Here is a 25838-nt window from a genome sequence, read left to right as displayed (position 1 = left end):
ATGCACACTGGGAATACATGAAATGCAGAAAAGAAAATCTACTTTTAATTAAGAGAAATTAAAATAAAAATGGAAAATTGTGATAATCTAAAAATTCTTTTGATTTCAGGAGAAGCCTACTTAAACTTAGTTGGCAATGCTAAGAACCATGTGGCAAAACACGACAAGTCTTCATTATCAAAATGATTGAGAGATTGTTGACTTTAAAAATTATTATTTAGATGGATAAGAAAGAATAATTTTCTATAAAAAGCAATCACAATAAGTAGTAAAAAAATACATAAACACCACTTATTTTTAAATAAATAAACACCACCGAAGTCAGTATTATCTGAAAGTTATCTTTCCAGAGAAAATGAACGACTAGATTCTTAACAAGATAAAGAGAATTTCCAATCATGGAGGAGGTTGCTGATAATTCCATATCACCTCTTTTATAAGTTGCAATGTAGACCAATGATGGAACATGAGCTTTGAAACCTAGAGTAAGCACTGAGACTTTATATCCTGAAATCTGAATGTTTTAAAGGAAGAAAAAAGAGAAATCAGTTCCAGATACCCGTTTTACAGATGTTAAGCCTGAGATGTAGGATCCTGAAGTAGTTTGCTTATTGTTATACACATAGCTAATAATAATTAAGTAAATTTTGCACAGTAATATGGTCATACATGAAAAAGTCTTAATTCTAATTTTGTTACTAAAAATTCCTTTGTGAAGATTGCGAGGTGAGAGCCATAAATATTTAATGTCATGAATATCATAGAAGTGGTGAGCCCATTGCAAATTCAAATGTATCAAAGGAAAACACTGCTGTTCTCTTTGGGAAAAAGTGGAAATTAATAAGGATTTAATTAAAGCAAACAGCATTTTGGAGGTAATAAGAAGGACAGAAGATGTTTATGTGAATGTCAGATACAAAGAGACATTATATGACCTTTCACGAAGGAGCATAAGGTAGCAAATCACCATTCTGGAGAAGAGGCGAGAGGAGACAAAGATGGCAGCTAGCAACGTTTGGGAGGAGAAAGAGAATTTAGAGAAGGGAAGGAAACAGTTTAAAGTGTGTCCTTCCTCTGTTGTACTTAAATAATTAAAAGCACCATCACCCCTCATCAGAAGCAACTTGAACCCTCAGGATGCTGACCTTTGTTTCGGAGGGCAGTGCCGCTGTATGACCTATGGGCCACACTTGACAAAGCAAGTCTTTTCCCTTTGAGCTGGTCTTCAGCAGTGGTACTGGGTCGGCACCCATCCCCCTTCACACTCTCAGCTCTGTGCAATAGGAGACATTTCCAAGGTAGGCAGCTTGGGCTTGCCAGCAAAGTCTTCGGACAGGTAAAAACTGAAGCTCAACAACCCTCCTGAGGGTCAGATACAAACTGAAAGGGGCACAATAAACACCGTGTTCTACCAGTGTAGACTCCAGCCAGCCTCAGGGATCCACTCCATTCGTTTCGCAGGCTTTAATTAACAGTTCGCCTGGTGGGATTCACTCTCACATTAATCCATCTTTTAAAACGCTTATCCAGCTTCTTGCCTTCTCTGTATATTTTGATTTTAGAATACCTGTTCTTATAAAATATATGATTATTTCACCTCAATATCTAGACACTACCATATTTAGTGTTTTCTTGGGCCCTTTATGAAAGAGTTAATGCTATCAAGTGATCATAGTTTTTTCAGGTACATAATACATGAGAATAAAGAAAGTAGAATCATCCATGGAAATATAAAGACCAAGTCAAAATTTCCAGAGTCTGTGCTTGTTGGGTTGAGAAGGGGAGGAGGACGTATTCAACCAACCAATATGAATTAAAGGTCTGAGGGCTTTGGATGGTAAGAAGGTACAAAATCACATTTCCCCTCATGTTTATTGAACCAAATGATTCTCAGAATAATCCTCAAAGAGACAGAAAATTTATTAATATTCTCAGTTTCCAAGAGAAGCAAAGCTTGGTGCTGTTGTGGACTTTTTTTTAAAACGATTGTATTTGTTTATTTATAGAAAGAGAGAGAGAGAGAGGGAGAATGTGCATGGGGAGGGGCAGAGGGAGAGAATCCCAAGCAGACTGTGCTCTGCGCTGAGCGTGGAACCCCATGGCAGGGGTCTATCTTCCAACGAGGAGATCATGACCTGTGCTGAAATCAAGAATCTGTCCCTCAACAGACTGTACCACCCAGGTACCCCCGAGTGCTCTTATGACCTTAAGGAAAGAGCAAACTATAGCAAATTATTGTTCTGTAGAAGAAGCAAAAGGAGACAAAGTTGGCAGCAGCGAGGTAGTCGCAAAACTATAACTACACACTCTTTCTGCTCTTCCGGTATGTGATCATCCAATTGGATATGAAAGCTTCAGGGAAGACCATTATGACCTGTGGGAATGATTGCCTCCAGTGGAGCTCTGGTGGAGGTCCTTCCCTGCAGTGACTCCCTAACGGGCAGACCAGTTCAGAAAAATTCTGATCAATTTTCGTTATTGAAAGAGCCTCATTAGTGTAATTGACTCATTCATATGTATTATTAAATTTCTACCTCAGAATAGATTCAGAATTCTCCCACAGCTCCTGCCCTTGGCGCCGCAGACTGTATTTGTAAGTAATAGACATTTATGAACTTGGAGAGGTGATCAATCCCTTCAGATCCAATTTCCCTCTTTTACAGGAAAATGCTACAGCAACCTCTTCATTATTGCAAAATAAAATTAATTGATAATATAACCTATTCCATACATATTTCTTAATTTTATAAAATAGTCTCATTATACTATGAAAGGGGAATAAATACCAACATTTTATAATGAGCTGATATGTTGTTCAGTCTATACATCCCAGGTATGACTTCAGAAGATATGTGGGAGCAGGCAGAAGCTTGTCCTACTATGTAGAACCCCCCTGAGGGGAACAGCTACAAATGTTGGTTAACAAACAACATTGCCAACCATGAAGTTTTTCCAAAATGGTAAACAGCTCTTGTTAAATTTCAAATAAAACAAAGTTCAATCTTCCCTCAATATACATAATAGTTTTATTCCTGGAGAAATCAGTGTAAGTTAATACATGCCAAAAATACTTTGTTCTTATACAAAAACTAGAGTAAAGTTGTAGGCTCAGATAATAAGTTTTTCACCTATATGAGGGCTTTGTAGAACATCCAAAAATTATATGAAAGGAAGGACAATTATTCACCATATGGGACTGACTCACGCATTGTAAGATGTGTTACATTCCTGGCCCTGGCCCAGTAAGTGTCTATAGCAACATCCATATTATTGTGACAACAACAAAACATCCCCACGAATTTCCAAATTGCCCCTAAGCAGCCCTACCACCCCAAGACCTTGGGGAAGAAGGGGATATTGTCCACATTCTGCCTGTCCTCTTTCCTCTACATTCCCAGACTGTTCCTGCTGGGAAGAAGGAGGGCTGCTGAGCCATCTTCTAGGTTATATGCTCAGTGTGGTTGGATAAAGTCCTCAGCTGTTCCCATTGGGGAGGGACACTTTACTCAGCATCTTTTCCAGGCACTGAGGAACTTCTGTGTGATTGGATTATTATTTTGAGTTTTAGTTCCTGTGATGGAATCCTTGGCAGGTCTACACCCCAATCTCATTTCCCTGAGGCAGTCCTATTTCTGAGACCACCACACCCCACTTCTCCCCAGTAGTCTTTCCACCACCTCAGGACTATAGGATGCAAAAGTGGACTAGAGACTAAGACTTGGAAATCAGCTGGCAGTCTCTGATTCTTCCCATCCTTAAAGCAATTCTGGGAGCCTCCCCTCTTTACTTCAAAGAGGAGGGACTGGTTGAGTACTATCTTCCCACAGCTCCTGACAGAGTGTGCAACACACCAGTGTGCTTATTTGTTTATATACCACATTCAGAAATTTTTAATTTTGAATAAACAGGTAGAAATATAGGAGTATTTAAATAAAATAAATAACATTTCATCTTAAAACAAGGGGATGAAGATCTAGAAATCTAGCATATGCTTTTCACTTAAAAAATATATCCTACAATGTCAAGTAGTGTTAGTGTTAAATTAACACTAGATTTCTCCTAATGACAAATGTACAAACTTCCACTTTGTGTCAGAATAAGGGTGGGTCACAAGAGATGTCAGAAATACATATGAAAAATCAAGCTAACTTGTTCATCTTGGATCTGTTATCCAACAAATAAGACTAGTTTTAAAAAAATAAGTACTTTTAGCAAAACAGGGTTCTTATGGATGTGTGTGTGTTTGAAAGACAATAAATATTTGATTAAATGTTCTGACTACATTCAGCTTTCCTTCATTGATTCTGTATATTTCTAAAATAATATTAAAAACAGCTATAGTTAGGGGAAGCAAGAGGCCCATTTTAAAGGCCATCCTTTGCCAAACTTAGCTCCATTTGGCTTTCCCACAGTGTCGATTTTAATGTCTGGCAATTTACTAGTAGACTGGCTGTAAAGGCGGATCTTGTCACCTGCTCCCAACTTACAAGTCAGATCTACGTCACAAAAAGAAGACCAGATAATCCCAGTCTCCTATAACCTATTAAGAACTCAGCCACATATCAAGGGGGTCAGGCACTGGGAGGAGTGACTCTAAGTTACAAAGTATAGAGATGCATTGTCCATAGAGAATTTAAAATCAATAATAAAACCAACTAAGTGCTGTCCTCGGGTCATTATCACCACGCACCACCCCAGGGATAAAATAGTCTCCTTGCCTGCTGAAGCAGATGACCCTCCCCCACCCCTTTAGTATGCCACACTCAAAGGAGACTTGTTTCCTAGAATACCAACAGCCTTACAGAAATCATATGTGTTCCAAATGGAACTATCCAGAAGGATTCCCCTGAAAGTGAAAACTCAGTAATTTTCAAAAGTACTGGGCTGGGAAAGGAGCAGTAATGAGACTCTGCTGAAGATCTGAGCCAAGGAGAAAAATAACTATATTCCCTTTCTTCTCTAGTCATAGCTTAGAGTCCTTGTACTGGCTGGGGTTTCCCTGAGATGACTGTAATCCTCTCCCTGCTGGACCCTTTATCCCTGCCATGTTCTCTTTGACATAACGCATACCCTCCCCAAGATGTACCTTCATGAAATGCATATTTGGCTATAGCACTCACGTGCTCAAAAATCTTCAGAGTCTAATTCTTACTACGAAGCTAAATTCCTAGAGTTACCTAATTCTCATTTTTAAGTACCACAGGACTTATCTCATGGCACCGGATGGAGTCATCACTCACTGTTTGCTGCCTGAATGATTTACAGGTCCGGCCGGGATATGGGCTTCAAAGTTTCCTTTATATGATTTTCCTATAATAAGGCGTGTCCCATTAATCTGCATCATTTATTCAACATATACTTATTGATCAACTCTTTGGAGTTAGGTTGGCAGTTTGTTGTGAATAAATTTCATCTAAAATTTCCATCTAAAATCTTTCCTAGAGCCATTTCTAGATTCAGAGATTTTTTTTTTTTTGACAAAAGAAAAAGGAAGACAAAAACCAAATGTCTCTCAAGATCTGTAAGTTGCATAAATCAAGTATCTTTTTTAGGCCTCAAATCTATCATCATTCTTTTCGAAAGAGAGCAGTTCCTAGGTGGTACTCTACATTAGCCTATGAGCCTCTAAGGAGATTTGAAATCAAGTGTATAGGACTTGGCCAATAAAAGGCCATGAAGGTTAAATAAAATTAGAAAGCAAAACAAAACAAAACAAAAAAAATAAGCAAGAAGTCAGCTATTATTTCTATGGGTTTTTGCAAATCTGCAAATGGTGATTTTTCCAATAAGTAGATATTTAGTCACAGTTAAGATTTGTGTATGTGAGTGTGTGAGTTTGTGCTAGAGTGTGTGTGTGTGTGCGTGTGTGTGTATGGGTGTGTGGTATGTGTACTGTGTGATCTCAGATAAGAATATAGGAAGAAGGATACAGGAGGTGTGACAAACTCATGGAAAAAGCCCTGGAACCATCAGTAAGCTACACGTTATACCCCTCCCTCCTCACCAGTGCTATTGACTTTGTGGGAAGAGTTCCCCCCATGAGAGCTCCCTTGTGTAAAGTTGGTCATCCAATTGCATTAAATCACCATTCTTGAAATGAAACCCAAAGGGGTAGTCAGAATTCTTGCAACAGCTGTGCCTTAGAAAGAATATAGCCATTTTATGTGCAACCTCTGGGAGTTGTCTGCTGTTTTGGAACAACTCTTGGATTTATATCAGAGGAACATGCACCTGAATACAGAGGTGGAAATGGTGTGCTTGGGCCCCGGCAGCTGAGTCTGACCAAGGCTGGCTGCTTTGAGGTGGGAACTCCTCAAGGAACTTCGACTCATGGCAGAAACTGAGTATCACACAAACAAAACACTGTGCTCTATCATTTCATCTGTGTGGGACTCTCAAAACGGGGAAGCATGGTCGATGAGAAATTCTGACTTCACGGAGGTGTCCACAAAACTCACCACCAAAACTTGTACTTGTTTCCTGAGGTCACAAGCTTGTTTTCATTGCTTCATTTCTCCATAGCACTATCTCCAGCTGATACCCTAGCATGAGTTCATTTGTTTATTTTGTGTACTGCCTCTTCTTTTTCCTGTAGAATATAAGTTCCAGAGGATGGGAAATTTAACTGATGTTTCCTCCATTGTATCTCTGGGTCTGGGACAGTGCCTGGGAGAGGGTAGGCCCTCATCAGTAGTTGGTGAATGAACATAAAGGAATGAATGAGAAAATGAATTAATATGACTATTCCCAAAAGTGTTCTCTTTGTCTCTGCTCTGTCCAGCTTTTTGCCTTTAATAAGAGTTGCTTGATGACTTTGAACATATCAGAAAATTCACAGGTCCCTTGACTCTTGAAAAATAATCAATAAGGAAACAAGCACATATCCATAAATTATATGCTTAAAGAGCCTCTCTTAACAGGAAATAAGAGATTCTCTGACATTCTTACAAAGTGAGCCAAATGAGTTTATAAGTAATTCCTGAGATAATTGACAAAGGGTCAGTTTACCAGCATAAGCCTGAGGCTCGGTCAGATTGCCATCTCTGTGTGGTCTGGCCTCCTGCAATGTCACAGACAATCTGTCTGTCATCGCAGAGCAGGTGGCCAGGCAGGACTGTGGGTGTGGATATGGTGATGATATCAGTTGCTAACCAGGGCCTGCACTATAGCTACAAGGAGATGATTGCTATTGAGTTACAATTTGCACTGGACAGGGGCCCAACAGTTTACTTGACCCTAGAACCCAAATCCATCTTTTGTCAACACAGGGCAGTCCCTGACAGGGCACAATATATGCTTTATTAATTCATCTACCGTGTACCAAAAACTGTTCTAAATGCTGGGGATTGAGTGTTCAACAAAACAGAAAGAGACCATGTAGTCAATGGTCTCAATTTTCTTGAGCATCTCTTCCAATCTGCTTATCTATCATTGGTCAATTACAAAACCCAATTGTGCCCCTTAGAGATGTAAAAAGACTGCCAAACATTTGTGAGCTCTCAAGTTTCAAGAAAGAGTCTCCATTTTTATATTCTATTAGATATCAAGGTTTGATGGAACCGCAGAATACAAGCAGTGGATGTCAAGGGATTTTTTCACTCGTCTTTACCACTAATTAGCTATTTGATCTGAGGCTAGAGGTTCTCAGCTCTGGCTGAAACTCAGAACCACCCAGGGAACTTAACAGTTTTCCAGTGCCCATTCTCCACATTCAGTCAGTGAAGGCAGAATCTCCAAGAGTAGGTCTGGGCTTCCTTATTATTTTGTAACAATATAACTGATACTTGTTGGGTTGGGCAAATCTCTTCCAGCTCAATCTGTAAAGTAAGGGTGATCATAGTTCCCTCATCAATGCCTAAGGATTTCTTAAATTAAAGTTAGGTGGTAGATAGCAAATAATTTTAATATCTACACAAATAATTGGTACAGAGCACGCTGGAGGCTTCGTCTTCAGTCTCTTTTGGTAGAGTCCTTGAATCAATGTTGAGGAAAGTTTGTGCAAACTTAGTGAAGAAGTTTATGTCACAGATAAGTTCATCTATTAATATAATTGATAAGACGGACTCCTGGGTGGCTCAGTCCTTTAAATGTCTGCTTTCAGCTCAGGTCATGATCTCAGGGTCATGGGATCGAGCCCCACATCGGGCTCCCTGGTCCACAGAGAGTCAGCTTCTACTTCTCCTACTCTCCTCCTCCCCAGGTCATGCTCTCTCTCTGTCTCTCAAATAAATAAATAAAATCTTTAAAAATATATATGATTGATAGAACAAGCAAAATCTTCATTATAGTAGAATTTGTTTGAATTACTCTATCAGAAATTATGCCCCCAGATTATAACGGAGACGGGATGAAGTTAATACCCAGACATAAAGGAAAATAAATATTGTGAGTCAGCAAAAATGTTGTTTTGTTTTGGAAAGCAAATTAATGCTCAGAGACTGAGGTTTTGTTGTTGTTGTTGTTTTGGTTTTTTGCCAGCAATTTATTCAATGCAGTTGCACTGTGGGAATTTCACTAGTCAATAGCAAATAGGATGTCTCTTAATAAACCAATAAAGAAATAATAAAGTCCAAATCAATGATAGATTAATCACACTATTATCCCAGGCAAGAGGAGAGGGAAGGAATAAAGTCCACCTTCAGTGGGGTTGAACCTTTATAGGAGGTGGTACTTGGGAGAGACACGTCCGCCAACTGTGAGCTCACGTCCAGCTGTCCCTTCAGAAGTTAAAGTTCCCTGTTGCTAGAGCGTGTTGCTAGGGAACGGTAGCTCTGGTGTTGATGGGCAAGATGATCTTTGCCAAGGGCTGTTGCATGGTTTTCACCACTGCCAAAAAGAGTCGCCTTGACCAAGGCAAGAGTGAATGCCCCAAGGTCTTTGGAGAGCTATTTTAGCTGAGAAGGAGTCACCTTGCCCAGACTGAGCACTCTCAGACAGGCCTTACAGACTCTTGGTATTTATAGTCTAAATGTCCCTTTGTCACAGTTGCCTCTTTATATGTTTTTATCGAAAAGCCCTCCCCCCAGTGCTCTACCAGCTGAACTGCTGAGTTCTCATTGGTGAGGAGAGATGAGATGATGATGCCGTGATATAACTTACCTCATGCTTACATCAACACAACTTTATTTCTATAAACAACTATTTGTTTTGGTCTTTGTCATGAATAAGTGGATTTGACATTGTACCAAGCCAATATACAACAGATAGAGTGGCCCTCTATGAGACAGATACCTGCACTCTGTACAAACAGAATTAGAAAGCATGCAACAGCTTCTTTCATTACAGAGGAAGGAAGTACTCTCAAAGTGTAGAGCATTCATTTTCCCTGGGTTTATTTCTAGTATAGAATTCTGTATAGTATAAATGACGGCCTAATCGTTATTGATAATGAGATGGCCTGATTATGTGGAACTTAATTATATAAATACTTTTTTTTTTTACTTTATGAATATCATTTTTATGGAAACTTACCAACAATGGTAATAACAATAGCATCATTTATTGAGTAATTACCGTAACCAGGGACTAAGTCAAGCCCATAATATACATTTTATCCTTCCTATAACTCCTTTAAGGAGAGTCTACAGTCTAGGTTTTTCAGACAAAGATACTGTGACTCAGAGAGATTAAAGAACTTCCCCAAGATCCCATGGCCTCAGGTGAGATACAGACCCAGATACTCTGACTCCAAATCCTTAACTTTTAATCAGTTTCAGTTCTTTTATGATCTACTCATTGCTCTAGATAGTGATTCTGCCATGAAGTTACTCACTGGTCAAGTTGTGGGACACTGACTAGATAATGTCCTTAATGTGATGAGGCAGAAATGGAAAACAAGAGTGTCAGGATTTTGTACAAGCCCACTCCACGACGATAAATCACTCAAACGTGGAAGTGCCGGTCCCTGATCCAAACACTGTAACAAATTCAGAGGAAGTGGGTGACCCCTTCCCAATGAAGGAATTGTGGGTTATAACTGTGAGTCTACTGGGGAGTCTGCTTCCACCCAGCAGTAGGACCCACTTACTGGATGAAATTCAGAGTGGTGCTGAACTAGTGAAAATAAAACAGAGAAGTAAATGTTTACTTGTAGGAACAAGACTCCAGCGAGGAGGAACAATAGCACTTAGAAATCAATTTTTAAAAAGTCCCTGTAGTCCCCCTTGAAGCAAAGAACACTGGATCCAATCAGTAGCATTGGAAGCCCAAAAGACAAATGATGCCAGTGGGCTAGTTGAAGTTCCTAAGAGAAGGAGAATGGCTAAAGCTGAGCTCCTCGTGCTGACCATGCTGGGACGAGCTATTCTACTGTTTTCTTATGTAGACATGAGTATCAGATTGAGCTCAAGAATGAGCCGGTAGTTGAGTGTGAAGACTGGTTGAGGAGGAAACAAGGTGGAGAATTACTAACTCCATATGAACACACTTGTGAAGACCCAAGACTATAAAAACAAGGATGGTACCTCTGACCTAAGTAATTCAAAGTACAAATGAAAGAAATGACAGCAAAGTACTTGTTTTTCTTATGTTGGAAAATTATTGAGTGCTTTAGCAAAATATTAAATATTTTATAAAATTTTGGTAGGATTGATCGTATGCCCAATTTGTCTGTAGACTGGATGGAAAGTAGGGCCTAATTCACAACATTTACACTTGGTCTGAAAGTGAGTTTGCTATAAGGTCTCCCGAAGGTTTGTGGGAATTATTTCATGAGAATTTGAACCGTCTTTAGAATAGATCAAATCTTAGTGATTTTCCTGTAGAGACCCCCAAATGGTCATGCCTTACTCCTTCAGATACCTAACAGAAGAGACCCATATCTCTGAATCCTAAGCCTGAAGAAAAGATTGGCAATCAAGATTCAAGAATACAATTAAGAAATAACTATTGGCATTGGAATGTAAATCACCACCTTCCTACGTAGAGTATTTCTTCTTTCCAAAGCCACAGGCTGCAGAAACCACTCTGTTTCCTTACCTAGAGCCTTGCTAGTGATGTAGTCTTTGATAATTCTTGCAATAAAAATCCATTCATGTATGACATTTAGGAGGGAGCAAAAGGTCTGACTTGCCTTGGGGCCCTGAAACCTTTATAAAGGTCTTAAATGAGAAATGAAAGGAAAAAAGAAATTAAGGACTCAGAAATTGAATCAAATTAGAAAGGGGGTGCCAAATCACTAGGCACTAGGCTGCCTTTTAATGGTTCTAGGTAAAGAGAGGAACTTAGGAAAGCCTGGGTGGCTCAGTCGGTTAAGCCTCTGCCTTCAGCTCAGGTCGTGATCCCAGGGTCCTGGGATTGAGTCCCACATCGGGCTTCTTGTCCAGCGGGGAGCCTGCTTCTCTCTCTGCCTCTCCCTGCAACTCTGTATTCTTGTGCTCTTTCTCTGACAATAAATAAATAAGAAATCTTAAAAAAAAAAAAAAAACTTAAAAAACAAAAGAGAGGAACTTATGTAGATTTTCCCACCAAATTCAAATTAACCTAATACCAGACTACATTGGAAAAGAGGAGGAATAAGGGGGAACAAGATGAAGTCTTAATGCTTTCTCAGCTACTGATAAAGTGAAATCTGGGCACCACTGGAATACAGACAGGGCTGGTGTCGCCCATATCACAAGTGTGCTTACACTTCTGAGAAAATCAGAGCTTTCACCAAGTGGTCCCTAATAGCAAGACTAGGTTACGCCCCTTCCACAGAATCTGTTCCAATGAGATGTAGTCCACTCACATTTTCATTCAGCTCTTCTGCTCAGTTCCTGCAGTTTAGCCTGGTCCTATTTCCTGTGGGGAGAGTCATTAGTTACAGGCTATGCTCTGTGTCATTTAGAAAGCAGCCACTTTTCTCTCCAAGTCCCTTTCATTGAGTATGAGCCAAATGTCTGCCTCTCACACTCTCTTGAAATCAGTACCCTAAGTAATTTTTGGCTAAGGACATACTCTTACAGAGAGATGGTGACCTTCTCTGTCTCCCCACATGTCATTCTGTTTACACCCACTAGTCAGGGCAATCTAACAAAAAGTCTGTGGCAAGTCAAGAACATTTAACTCCTAGTGAGGAAAGGAAAATGTTCTCAGGGGAGAACGACTCCTGGGAATATATAAGACAAGAAGAAGCTTGCTTTCCACCATGAAGCCGTGTATTCCCAACCATTAGGTGGACACAGCCGAACCTTGTTAATTAAAGCACAGACATCACCCGGCAATACCAACATCACTTGTGAGTTTGCTAGAAGTGCAGATCCTAGGCCTGCTCCAGAGGCACCCACAAGCCCCAGGTGATTCGTATGCACATTCAGAGTTGAGAGATATTGGGGCTAGAACAGTGGTTCTCAACCTTGGTTACAGGTAGGAATCAACTGGGGTATTAAAAAAAAAAAAAAAAAAAGTTACCCAGGCCTGGGTCCTACCCCCAGAGATTCCAAGTTAATCAGTCTGGGGTGTGGCCTAAGCACTGGGATTTTTAAAAGCTCCCCAGGAGATTTGGAAGTGTAGTCAGCGTTGAGAGCCACTGGCCTCATAATCCAACAGTGGGATTCCTGGAGTCAGAAGCTCCTTTCCCCTGTGGCCTGGCTGCCAGAGAGCTCCAGAGTAAGTAGTGTGGAGATCTCTCCTAAGGACTTAACTTTCTGCCCTATGCTCTGTTCCTCTCACCTTTTCCATACAGCTGTCCCTGACCCCTCACGCGTCCACCAAGCTACACCAGTGGTGAGTGCCAACTGGTGCTTTACAAACAGAAGCTCGGAGTCACGCTTGAGGACTGCAACGCCAGAGTCTCAAGATGGGATGCTAAAATCTGCCTTTTTCAACAAGCTTCCCAGGTGTGTCTGATGGGCAGCCAGGTTTGTGAACTCCACAGTGGGTCTAGCCTTCCATCCTGCCAAGTCATTAAGGATTTGTAAGGATGAATGAGCTGTCAAGAGAGCAAGGGCCTGGTGCAATGCTCCTTTATTAATTATGGGGAAGTGATGTATTGGCAATGATAATGCTTCTCTTGGAAAGGCCAATGAATGATTCGTCGATTGCTGCATTAGATTTTTCCCAACTCAACCTTAATGCTCAGCTTTTACTCCTCCGTGTAGTTTAGAAGCAGCACGGGCTTTCGCATTAAACAGCTTCTTGGTCTTTATTCCCAGGTGAGCTCTTTGCAATCTTTGAGGGAAATACCAACACGGAGAATCTTTCAGAGATCTCGGTTGGGGAATACCTCTCCCTTCACCCCCACATCCTTATCTGCTTGTGTCAGCAGCGTCTGGCCACGGTACTGCTGTGCATGTCTATACGTAGGAAAAACACAGTGAGGATGTAAGAGAAAATCATTGATACATCCCCAGGTCCCCTTGCTAAGCCAAAGCTTCCTTTAGCAGAGGGCTAGAAAGCGGAGGAAGAAAGATAGATCTGGATGAACAATTCCAGAGGTGAGAAATGGGTAGGCAAGTCGGGGTGAGGGTTCTGCCTGGTGGGAGAGGAGAGGAAGGTTCAAAAGAAAAGTTGCAGCGCCCGTCTGCGCGTGTCACCGATGGGCTGGGCGCCCGAGGGAGCGCTAGCGCGGGGCCAGAACGCACTGCGGGGCCGAGGGCCGGGAGCAAACCGACAAATCTCGGCGGCGGAGGCTGCGAGGCTGCGAGGCTGGAAAGGCTCCCAGACCGCTCGGGGCTCCAGAAACGCGCTGGCTCTCCCCACCTCGGGCGGTCGCCGAGGGCGCCGGGACTCGGCGGCGGCGGCGGCGGCGGGGGGGCCGAGCGCGCGTGTGAGCGAGTGCGAGGCTGCGGGCGGCGGGCGGGCGGCGGGCGGGCGAGTGTGCGCGGGAGGGAGGGGGAGCGCGCGCGCCGCCCGGGCCCCGGCCCTCCCAGCCTCCCGGCCTCCGCCGCGCCTGCCTCCCGCCCGCGCGCACCGGCTGCCCGCAGCCGCCGCTCCCGCTCGTGCCGGCGCTGCTCGGGAGCCTGCCCGCCGCCGCCTGCTTTGTGCTTCCCCCAGAAGATGGGAGCGACCTCTTCCCGGTCGGGAGCTATTTAAAAGGAGGGAGCGCGCCGTATTGCCTGCTAGCGTGGAGGAACCGGGGACGGATCCATCCACACTCCCCCCAGATCAGGTAGGATCTTATGATGGGCAGCAGAAGGGATTTGGTCCGCTACGGCCAACTGTTTGCTATTTCTTGTTCCTGAGGCTACACTTCCCTCCGCTTGGGCCACGGACCGGCTGCTGGATTGTGTGTGTGTGTGTGCGCGCGTGTGCGCGCGCGTGTGTCCCCACACGTTTTCTGGGGTGTCCGCGCTTGTCGGGGAGCGAAATTGCTCGGGCTGGTGCGTCTGGGCGTGAGTGTGCCTGCCTGCCAGTGCCGGCTGCCGGAGGAAGAAAGGGCTGCTAAGGAGAGATGCTGCACCCTTCGCCGCGCTGGGCTCCGAGGCTTCGGGGCGCAAAGAGCTAAGTCCGCCCGGAATGCCGCGCTACTGGGGATCCAGGCGTCCCCACCCACTGGGCTCTGCTCCGCGGTCATCCCACCTCCTGGTAATTCCTGGGGTCTTCCCCAAGGCCACGCTTGAGAGGCTCGTTTCCGGCCAGCTCTGGGTGCGCCTTCACCTCGGACTGCGGAGAGGAGGGAGTTGTGGCTGGGGCAGGAGGAACAGGCAAGGGGGCTTTACAGCGAAGGGAATGGGCTGGAGGGTTCCCGTCTCTGGGCCCTATGACGGGGTGTGCCTTGGGGTTCCTGCACACACAGGCGTCTTTCCCCCCACGAGATTCGAAGGGAACTTTGCAGCTGCATTATCTGCCTCTGGAGATTTGCTGGCTCTTGGGGAAATGGTCTGTGTTCTGAGGTGTGAGGATATCCTTCTTGTCTCCTCCTTAATGAAGAAGAGGGAGGTCTTACGGGTGGACAGTCGGCTAAAGAAACCAAATCTGCCCAGAGGATGCTTTTAAAAAGACAGTATGATTGCATCCTTGATTTTAAACATCCCCCCCCACCAAGGATTCTGTTGACTGTTTTGATGAATGACTGGGGCTAGCAATTTGTATTTCCCTCTCCAGACAAAGTGGCAGTGGTTGGATTGAAAGCAGAGTGATCAAATTTAGCAAAGAATTTTCTGAACAGAGCAATAGTGCATGGTGTCCGCAGTCATTGGAAAGAAAGTCATGCCTTGCACTAGATATCTGCTTAACCCCCCCTTAGCCCGGCTCCCTTGCAGGCGCTCTGTATCTCTCCTGCTAGTCAGCCACTAGTGGTTGTGACTATAACAATACAAACTTTGTCCTGCTGGAGGTGTAAAGACTAAAAAGAGAAAAAAGGATATCAGTAGGAGGTGTAGTGGAAGAAGCTTTTTAAAAAATGACAGATGTGGTAAAGACAGTCCTGGCATCCAGATCATGGAGGAGCTGGCAGGGTAGGTGGATTCTGATCAGATCTGGTTAAAGGCATAGCTTGAGGATCTCCAAATATGAGCAATTGGAGCACCCACAACCCAGCATCTGTAGGAAGATTTGCTAAGGGAAATGGGGAAATGGGGAGCAACTAGGAGGGGGTTCTGCAAGTAGACCTCACCCCCCCCACACCCCCCCAACACACACATGCACACACTTGTATGTTTTCTTTTTCTCTCCAAGCTACTCCTGCAGCAAGTCAGGAAAGGAGAGTAGAAATGTATCTAGATGTTCCATTCATTTCAGATAAGAAAACAAAACCAGAACAGGGGTGATGGCTTTTAAGTTCCTCTTTCAAATCCTGTGTTACTTGGATTTAGCTCTATGGGTTTGCTAAACTTGCTTAATGGGCTGCTTAGGCTGGTGTGAAAGGAGGAAGGAAGGGAGAGCTAGCTCCATCTTTGGGGCCTTGTGAGTGAGAAGGTGGGGGGAAGACCCACTTACTTCATCAAGAAGCAAGATGTGTTTTCTTAAACGGTTTTCATTTTACAAACCCCGACTGCTTGAAGAATTCCATTTGGTTCTAAGGGCTATTTTGCTAAGATTTCTCCTACCTACTAAAAAAAAAAAAAAAAAAAAAAAAAAAAAAAAAAAAAGCCCTGATTTTTTTTTTCTCCCTAAAATGGCTGTTGTCTTCTCTTAAATATGGAATGACTAATTACTAGGGAATTAAAGTACTGGATAGAGGTAAACCATTATTGACTATTGAGCTGTGCAGTGTTGCAAAGAATGCAAGTGTCCATGATAATCAGACTTCATTTACTCTGTCCTGAAAGCTTCATAGGGCTGGAAGAGGAGAGTAATGAATTAAAAGAATATGAAGCCTCTGCTTTATATCTGTCTATCAATCTGTCTGTCTATCTGTCTACCTACCTGTCTATCCATCTGTCTTTCTATTTATTTTATCATCACTGTTGAATGGTTTCTGCTATATCATTTTGGATAAAGATTAAGAGCTTTGTTGACCATGAAGGGGAAAAAGAGAAATGATAGCGGTGCTTTTACTCCAAATAATATTAACAAAAGGAAGATGAAGTATGGTTAGGACTTTATGCAAGAATAACATTAATTGTTCTTTGAAGCTTACTATGTTTTGAAGAAAAAAAAATCCAAGAGAGCTTCAGCATTTTGTTAGCAAGCTATATTTAACATGTTTTTTTATCAGACAAAAATAGACTTTTATTTATCTCGCAAAGTAAACGCATGGTTTTTCTCTCTCTCCGTATTTAATCTGTTTCTTTGAAAAAATAAATGATGATAAAAGCACTGCAGATCCAATGAGGTTACATTCTTGCTTTAAAGGAAGTTAAAGCATTCATTTAGGTCATGGTTGTGTTTCTTTTAAAGTAAGTGCATTTTAGGACTTTGTCGTCTGATTTTTTTGCTTTGCAATTCAGTGAGAGGAGCTCTTTCTCCATGACGCCTTCAGGTGGAGGGAGCCTAGCATGGAGGTAAGTAGCAAGCAGTCTATCCCATCAGCAGGGAAATAACCAAGGGCCAAGTTGAAATAGAAATTAAATCTGGAAGAAAGAAATAAATACAGGATTAAAAGAGGACGGGAGAGCACCTACCTTGCATGTTTTGTATTTTCGCAGTGTAAATGTATGTTGCTTTTAGCCAAGAATTAAATTGTTGCTTTATCTTTGCTGAGAATTTAGGAATCAACGTGTTTCAGTCTCTCTTCTTCCTGCTTCTTTCATCCCCCCCCCCACTTTTTTTTTTCTTATGAGTGATAGATGTCTCTTGCCAGAACATCTTCCGTTATTGTCCATACCTCCTACTTAGACCCCTCATCATAACCTCTACGAGATTGCCTCCCATCTGATCCAATTCTCCTGCTCCCTCTTGTGGCAAATACTCTCCCTGACTTTCCCCAGATCTCAGAACCACAGGGAACCTCACTCTGGGCTCCCTCAGCCGCCTATCACTTGGGATCTGATCTCAGTAATACTTGTGGCTACCCTAACCAGTGGACTGCTGAACTAGCCATCTCAAGTTTTCTCTCGGAACAAAGGGATGTCTACCCCCTGGAGACATACTTGAGATTTAGTGGAAGTAAAGGTCAGATGCTTTCTGATCCACGGGGACAGAATAGATCCGGGAAATGTGAGCTTTCAGAGTTGGCCTCAGATTTTGATTTGGACTCTGAGCTAGTCTAGTGGGGCCTCATTACATGGAGTGAGATGATTTTCAGTTTTCTTTTTTTCTCTTCAAAAGGTACCTTTTGCCTGTGTATCTGTGTCTCTCCATCTCTCTCTCTCTTATGGCCTCCCTCCCTCCTTAAGCTCTCAGCGCGCACACACGCCCCCACGCCCACACAACACAAGATATATTTTATACAACACATATTTTGAAGACTTAAGCTAATCAATAGTTAGGTTCTCAGGAAGGTTTGTAACTCATACAGCCTATGTTCTGAACTGGAGACTTCTAGGGTAAGCTACGCTCCCCGGCAGGTTTTTAGCAAGAGCAGCTCAGAGCACGAATGAGATCGGGAGCTTGCTTCCTGTGTGTTGACTCAACTTGGAAGGCAGTAGCTTGTCTTCCTTGCAGCCGCAAGTAGATTCTCCTTGCTGACAAATCTTGTGAAACTCTAAGTGTTTTGTATCCACTCTGCGATTGTCCTTTGATCTGTCTAGTCAAGAGAGTGTAGTACCGAACAAGAGAGACAAAGGTTCAAGAGAATCACATTTCTTCTTTACCTGAAACTTTCCAGCCAATTTCAGGAGGAGGTGGAGGATATGTGGAAGGAGAAGAGTCCCGAAGTGAGGGGCATTATAGGCAACTGCCTGCTAAGTGATCGGGGGAGGGGGGTACAAAGCATCCTTGGCGCGGAAGCATTTCTCCATCCACCAATGTAAGATCAGAAATTCTTATTATTAGACTTTCATTTGAATAAAGTATTTCTATCTCGTAAGTCCCTAATGACATACAATGACATCACTTAGGAAAGAGCTACCTTTAATTTTTTTTTTTTTAAAGATTTTATTTATGGGGCACCTGGGTGGCTCAGTGGGTTAAGCCTCTGCCTTCGGCTCAGGTCATGATCCCAGGGGCCTGGGATCGAGTCCCGCATTGGGCACTCTGCTCAGCAGGGAGCCTGCTTCTCCTCATCTCTCTCTCTGTCTGTCTCTCTGCCTATTTGTGATCTCTCTCTCTGTCAAATAAATAAATAAAATCTTAAAAAAAATAAAGATTTTATTTATTTGACAGACAGAGATCACAAGTAGGCAGAGAGGCAGGCAGAGAGAGGAGGAAGCAGGCTACCTGCTGAGCAGAGAGTCCAATGTGGGGCTTGATCCCAGGCCTCTGGGATCATGACCTCAGCCGAAGGCAGAGGCTTAACCCTCTGAGCCACCCAGGCGCCCCAAGAGCTACCTTGAATTCTTATAAACAACTGGTATCTGCTCGTCTGTTAACTTTGGTTGGTTTATCAGGTCAGCTGACAGAAAAGTCCCGAGGGCCTGGAACACAGGAAGGTGCAGAGGAAGTGAAAGTAGTTTGAAACTGGGTTGGTGCCCAGTTTGTGCCCTCAGAGGCTCCTTCTGGTGGGGAAGTGTGAGGACCTGCGCGCCCAGGAATGGGGTTGCTGACAGGGAATAGAGTACTCTCAGACAGAGTGATGGATTCCCACACTGAAATCTTCTAGGGCAGCAAATATATAAAAAATCTGATCCTTTCTGGAAAATGTAGCCTTTTGAATTCTTCTGAGAATGGGCAAATTATGTTCCCCAGTGTGAAATGATATCTTAAACTCCTGAATGGCTTCTACTCTATGTCATTTTGGAATATTCATACCAGTAACCTACAAAATGCCCATGCGATACCAATTCAGACAAATGTTTTCTTGCATATACAATAGGTACAGAAAAGTAAATATAAATATTAGAGCCCATCTTAATTTAAAAAAAGACCCAAAACATCATCACACATTACCTGTGAAGTCAGAGTAATTACTAATTTCTTCATTGAATCTAATGTGAGATGAAGTCAGACAGGCAAGAGAGTGATTCAGCAATTTATTCCAACCCAACCATGGTATTTATTGAGCACTCCCTGTATGCAAGGCACTGTGCTGGGCTTTTCAGAGAACACAGATGATGAAGAGGAGTTACTTGACTTTTGCCGAGTGCCCATTGTATGCCCAGGGCCAATCTAAGCACTGAGTGTGTTTTCTCTTTAATAGTCTATAAATGCTCCACAAGGAAGCATCCTTATCGTGATGTAAAAATGAAGATGATGGCTCTGTTAAATAACTTATCTAAGAGTTAATAGGTGATAGTACCAGTTTTTGATGCTGCTCAAAAGCCGTGTTCTTCGCACCGTGTTCTCTAGTCTTAGGGGTGTCATGGTCTAGAACACCTACCTGCTGAGCCACCTAGAACACCTACCTGCTGAGTTGAATATTGCTTCAACTGTCTAATGAGCACAAAGCTGTAGAGCAGAAGGAAGAAGAGAATATTGGAAGAGGCTTCATGGAGGAGGACGCATTGTAGTTTATTTTTCAAAGAGTGAAAAGGGCTTCTAAAATAAATAAAGCCAGTATGCCTGAGTGGCACAGTTGGTTAAGCACCCGACTCTTGGTTTTGGCTCAGGTTGTGATCTCAGTGTCGTTGAGATCCAGCTCCGCGGCCATCCCCAGGTGGGACTCCGCAATCAGACTGGGCTTGAGACTCTCCCCTACCCCTCCCTGCCACCATGCTCCCCCCACCCTGCCCATGCACACAGGCGTGTGGTGTGCTCTCTCTTTCTCTCTCTCAAATAAATAACTCTTAAAATAAAATAAAGTGAGCATTTGGGGAACATGTAAACCAGCTCCAGCTAATTTATGATAAGGACAACCCTGAGGTAATGTTAGGGCCGTTACCAGGCTTTCCAAATCAGCTGTGTGTCCCAGTCAGAACCATGCCATGGGAATTGTGGCTCTGGAACAAGTGATAGCATTGGCCACCAAAATTCCAGATGAATTTCCAACATGACCTTTAAAGAGAGACACTGTAACCATCAGAGAGGTCAGACAAGGGACAGACCACCTGCTATCCTGTTCCTCTCTTAAATTTAATGGTTATGTTTTCTGGGCCATTACAAGTGGTCCCCCCCCCCTTTTTTTTTATTTGGCACCAAATGGCTCTGGTAGTTTCTCCCTTGAGCTTCTTGAACTCCTGTTCCTCATTTCTGCTTCCCTGTAAAGCACAGGACCTGCTGTGGCTGTCCCTGCTAGATGTAGAACATCCCGTCCCAACAGCAGGTGTAGAGAATCATGCTGCTTATCCTCGCCGGCAAACCTAAACTTCCGGCATAGACTATGGTAGAGCCTCCAAAGTAAATGGCACTGGGCAGAGATGAAAGGATAAAATTTGGAGACGTGCTAAGTCATATGTCCTATGTCTCTCAAAAGTTCCAAGTCACTCTTCCAAAATAACCTACCAGCCAGGTAGTGGGGATTGTGAGCTCCCTAGAGCTGAAATTTGTGAATCAGTCCTGGGCAGAAGTGGTGACTCGTTCTCTGGGACTCCTCACTGCCTCTCTTCTCCTGGCCCGAGAGCTTCTCCTTCTCTTTGCTCTTACTGCTTAGAACCTCAGCCAGCTCCGGAAGGAACAGCAGAGATTCAGATAGTCCTTTTGAAACAAATGAGCCCCTGAAGGCCACATGAAAATAAATGACTCTAGAGAGTGAAATAGGAGAGAGTTGAATTCAGTTCTAGGGCTCTGAGGTCATGTCACCAAAGTCACATCTTCTGTTTTTGTCTGATAATGTAGAAGGCCTCCAGAAATGTATCTGTGTTTTCTGGCCTCAAGGGTCCCTGGGCATCTCCTAATGATTCCCCAAGGTGGAATGATTTGCTTCTAGATTGAAGGTATTGACTAACAAAATGAGGGACCTTGGTATCCTCAGGCTAAAGTTCTCTGAGGTCAACAGCCATTTCATGACAGTCATAATATTTATTTGGACTCATGGCGTATTTAACTTCGTGCTGGGTACTTGACTTCTCTGTGCCTCAATCTGCTCATCTATTCGGTGGGAATGATGATAGCAAAAAGCCACGTGGGATTTTTGCGAGGAATAATACATTAATACTTATAAAACATATGGAACCGTTTCTGGCATGTGGGTGCTCAATAAGGATTTGTTCTGACTTCTTGAGACGAAGATTGAGAGTTTCTGTCCCCGCCTGCATGCCTTTATATGAACGTGCTAATTGTGGGAGGTTGTCATGGCGAGAAGAAAGATAAGGACACACATAATAACATACACCAGAGGTCACAAAACTGTATTTCAAAAGGCCGCATAGTAAACATTTTGGGCTTTGTGGACCACAGGGTCTGTGGCAATGATTCGACACCGCTGTTGTAACCTGAAAGCACCCACTGACGATACTTAAATGAATGGGCATGTTGTGTGCTATACAACAGTATTTATTAATGCTAGAATTTGAACATCATATAATTTTCACATCACAAAACATTGTTTTTCTCTTTGTTTCAGTTAGTTAACAAAGTAAAAAAAAAATTAATGAAGTGGGTCTGTAAAAATAGGTAGCAAGGCTATGGTTGACCTGTTGGCCCTAGTTCGCCTATTCCTGACACACAGCCAGACTATGAGAGACACAAAGGCAATATCGTTGAGCTTGAAGAATCTTAGCAGTCGGGGTTGGTGTCATGCAAAGAGAGGTGGCCTAGAAATGGAGACCTCGTTTTAGAGCCTAACTCTGTCAAATCTGAGATGTGTGCCTTTTGAAAAAGTCTTTTAAGTTATCATGGACTGAGTTTTCGTGTTTGGAAAAGGGGGGTAGAGGCAGAGTTAGGTGGCTTTCAGGGGTCTTCCTAGGTGTAAAAGCAGTTTTATGAAGGGAAATTGGACATTTAAGATGGATCGTGGAGGGCAGGTAGAAAAGCATGAGAGAGGAAAACATAGTTCATATTTGGGTAATTTTTGTTTAGTAGCTCAGTTGATTATCAGGAACAGTAACCCTGGGAATGTAGACACGTGCTGTATTATGGATGGTGACCTTGAATGCCAAAGTGAGGGATTGGGGTACTCTAGCTTCCTGTTGTTAGCCTGAGTCCCAGTTTTATAGATTAGGTTGAGAAAGGGAAAATGCCTTGTCTTAGACCACAGTACTGCTCCTTCAGAGCTGACACCAGCACTCATTTCTTCTGGACCCCAGATCAGTGATCCTTCTGTCTACCACATTGCCCCCAGCACAGTGGTAGAATGAAATTAACTGCAATTATATGATTGTGACCTCAGAGGGGCAAGTCTAAAAAAAATTACAGAAGCCACTTTGAGTATTCTCTTTGATAAAAAAGATATTTATTTATTTATTCCAGAAAAAGAGAGAGAGAAGGGGGAGGGGCTAAGAGAGGGAAGGGGGAGAGGCCAAAGGAGAGGGAGAGAGAGAGAATCTCAAGCAGACTCTGCTGAGCAAGGAGTCCCAGGTCAGGGTTCAATCCCAGGATCCTGAGATCATGATCTGAGCCGAAGTCAAGAGTTGGCTGCTTAACAACTGAGCCACCCAGGTACCCACCTGCCCTGTGTACCTCTCGCCTCTCCCATCCCCTCGCTTTGAGTATTTTCTAAACATGGTCTCATTCTGCCTCCCAGCATATCTAAGAAGGTAAGTCTGTGAGTAATTCCATTACAGAGAAGGTGAACTGCAAAAAGTCTAACCCAAGACCTGGCCCTCCAACCATCTTTGGTCTGGCTTCCTGCTGACCATCTTAATTTTCAGCTCAACGTGTTGTTTCTTCAGCAAAGCCTTCCCAAATACCCTAGTAGTTCAGGTCCTCCACTGCTTACTCTTGGAGGGTAGTGTCTTGCCTTTATAACATTTATCAGAGTTGATAATGTTTCTTTTTGAAATAATTTAAATTAACATCTGTCATCAGTCTTCTCAGATACATAATAAATTCCAGAAGGGGAATTGTATCTGTTTACTTCATGGCTCTAGCCCCAGTGGCCCTCCCACTCCAGACACGAAGAGACATTCAGGGTTTGTTGAGTGAATGAGTGAATGAATGTTCTTGCATAAGTCATTGATATAGATGAAAGCAGTCTTTGCTTAAAAGGCAGAAGTTACTATCTTCACTTGCTAATGAAATGATTAAATGATTGGCATTTCTTTCTCCACTGACTTTTTTCTCAACTATTCTATTGGCTCCTCTCCAATCCTGGCCTATCACAAAAAGACCATAACAAAATAGTCTTGGCATAGTTACTTACATTGAAACTATAACACTTCAGCCAATATTGAAACAATTCTTCAAATATAGATTATGGCATTGGTATAAAGGGCATATTCACTAGATGCTTTATCTAGTAGAGAAACTGTATGTTTCATAAACTGTGCTCAGGGATTTGTGTAAAAATTTTGTTTTCCTATAAGCTACCCAACTTATTCCTGTAAATACTAAAATTTGGCCAGTCCTTTCTAAGCTGTTTTCATTTAAAATGAAGTATTTGTTCTATGTGTGTATTTATATATATAAATACACATAATGATAAATAAATTAATATATAATAATAATAATAATAAATACATATAAATAAATACACACACACACACCTGGTTTTAGAGCCATATCACTGCGCATATTGTCAGAAACTTTAGAAAATTGTAGCACAGAATATTGAGAAAGGGTCACCATTACACGAGCATCTGTTAACTTGAGTTTTTAAAAAAAAATATTTCTTTTTACTTCCTTCTGCTTTTCTCAAGAGCATTTTATTCTTTTCAAGGACTGTGATTTGACACTATGCAGGAAAATTTAAAAGACTCACAAGCTTCAAGTTGATAGGGTTCCATCTCCTGAAAAGCAATCTACTTGAAGATGAAGCTTAATGACTCAGGGAAAAAGCTGATGAAATTCACCAGCCTCTGCTCACATAACCAGCATTTTCCTTGTTATGAAAGATTTTTTTTTTAAAGGCATTCTGAATGTTCCTATCACATAGCTTGAAATTAGATTCTGTATTAAACATCTCTAGTCCCAAGAGGCAGACTAGAAGGCAGAAAGTGAACGGCAAAGATTTACTCTTGAGTTGAGGTAAACAGAGGGAGTGGTGATATTCCCCTAAAGACCCTATGATTTAAAGAGCAGAACTTTCCTCACCACCCAAGGACCCAGTTTTGGGGTTTACATTTCAACATATTATCTACTCTATTCAGGAATTGTGCATGGAACTTGGATAGAAGGTCTCCAAAGACTTCCATTTATCCTCTGTCTTTGCTGCGTGTTGATACGGTGTCTTAGAAATCCTTAGCTGTTTCTATTTAAAGAGGCACAACTAACCCTTTGCAAAATTATGAAGTAGATATAAGTTACTCCCAATGCTTTAACCTCCTCTTCTGGGGACCCCTGTGATCTCCGGGTAGGGTCCATTCTTCTCCATTGTCCTCTCCCCTACCTCCCCACCAACTTACCAAGGGGCTCCCTATTTTCATGCTGTCTGGAGTCCCAATCTATGAGAAGGAAAGCCTTTCTGATATATTATTTCACATCATCATTTTACTGATATGACAAGAAACACTACATTCTAATTTGGGGCCACTGCCTTTGGTCAAGTACCTTGTCTAAGTGCTCTGCCCTGCCATCTGTGTTTGCCAAAGATACCGTATGCCCTGTCTACTCTCTACCCAGTTCTGCCCTTTATGCCAGGGTCCTTAAAGTATGGTGCCAAGACTGCCTCTATCAAATCAGCTGGGGTGCTTATTAAAGTTCAAATTTGGGTGTCCTCTTTAGAACTACTGTACCTCTGATGATAACCCCCACTTATCTGCATATTAATGTATTTCCCAGGTGATTCTTAGGTGAGCTTAAGTTGAAGAAGCAGCACTCTGTGCCTTTATAACATCATTCCTTCCTTCTGTAATGTCCTCTTACTCTCTCCAGCTTTTCGCCATCCTTCCAGCCCTCTCATTTTAGGGAATCTTCCATAGCCTTCCTAGTACTCACGGCCATTTGAGTAAGTAGTTGAGTTTGAACACTGTCAGTTCATTAGGCACAGGTGCAATTATCTTTGTAATCCTCACAGTGTTTGGTTTGCTGCTTTGCCCATAGATGCCACTCCAGGAATGCTTGATGAATATATGAGTGGTACACTGTCTCAAACTAGAAATACAGAGAGAGCTGTCCTTCACTCAAAAACAAACAAACAAAACAAAACACAAACAAAACAAAAAACCCTCAAAAAACAACAACAACAACAACAAAACAACCCCACAAAAACCCACACACATTTCTTTTTTCTTTTTTTTTTTTTAAAGATTTTATTTATTTATTTGACAGAAATCACAAGTAGTTGGAGAGGCAGGCAGAGAGAGAGAGGAGGAAGCAGGCTCCCTGCTGAGCAGAGAGCCCCATGTGGGACTCGATCCCAGGACGTGAGATCATGACCTGAGCCGAAGGCAGCGGCTTAACCC

General features: G+C 42.6%; 1 protein-coding gene across 20 annotated transcripts in view; it reads left to right on the top strand.

Moving 5' to 3' along the window:
- The window catches only part of SLC8A1 (solute carrier family 8 member A1), a 379580-nt gene that overhangs the window by 41512 nt on the left and 312230 nt on the right, over positions 1-25838 (top strand). For 6 of the 20 annotated variants that reach the window (XM_082743273.1, XM_082743270.1, XM_082743268.1 and 3 more), the window contains exon 1: positions 13802-14089. The exons of 2 other annotated variants lie outside the window; for them this stretch is intronic. Coding sequence is in view for 2 of the 18 variants with exons in the window: in XM_082743259.1 (XP_082599385.1) it covers positions 14437-14505 (69 nt within the window). In the remaining 16 variants the exon portion in view is untranslated. Of the gene's footprint in view, positions 1-12570; positions 12589-12664; positions 12819-13800; positions 14090-14228; positions 14506-25838 lie in introns of those variants that run through there. 12 more of the 20 variants (XM_082743271.1, XM_082743269.1, XM_082743265.1 and 9 more) reach the window with 6 other exon arrangements.

The sequence above is a fragment of the Mustela nivalis genome (assembly GCF_964662115.1).
Source record: "Mustela nivalis genome assembly, chromosome: 8".
NCBI classification, from domain to species: domain Eukaryota; kingdom Metazoa; phylum Chordata; class Mammalia; order Carnivora; family Mustelidae; genus Mustela; species Mustela nivalis.
Note: the sequence above shows the minus strand (reverse complement) of the source record. Positions and strands in the feature narration are given on the sequence as shown.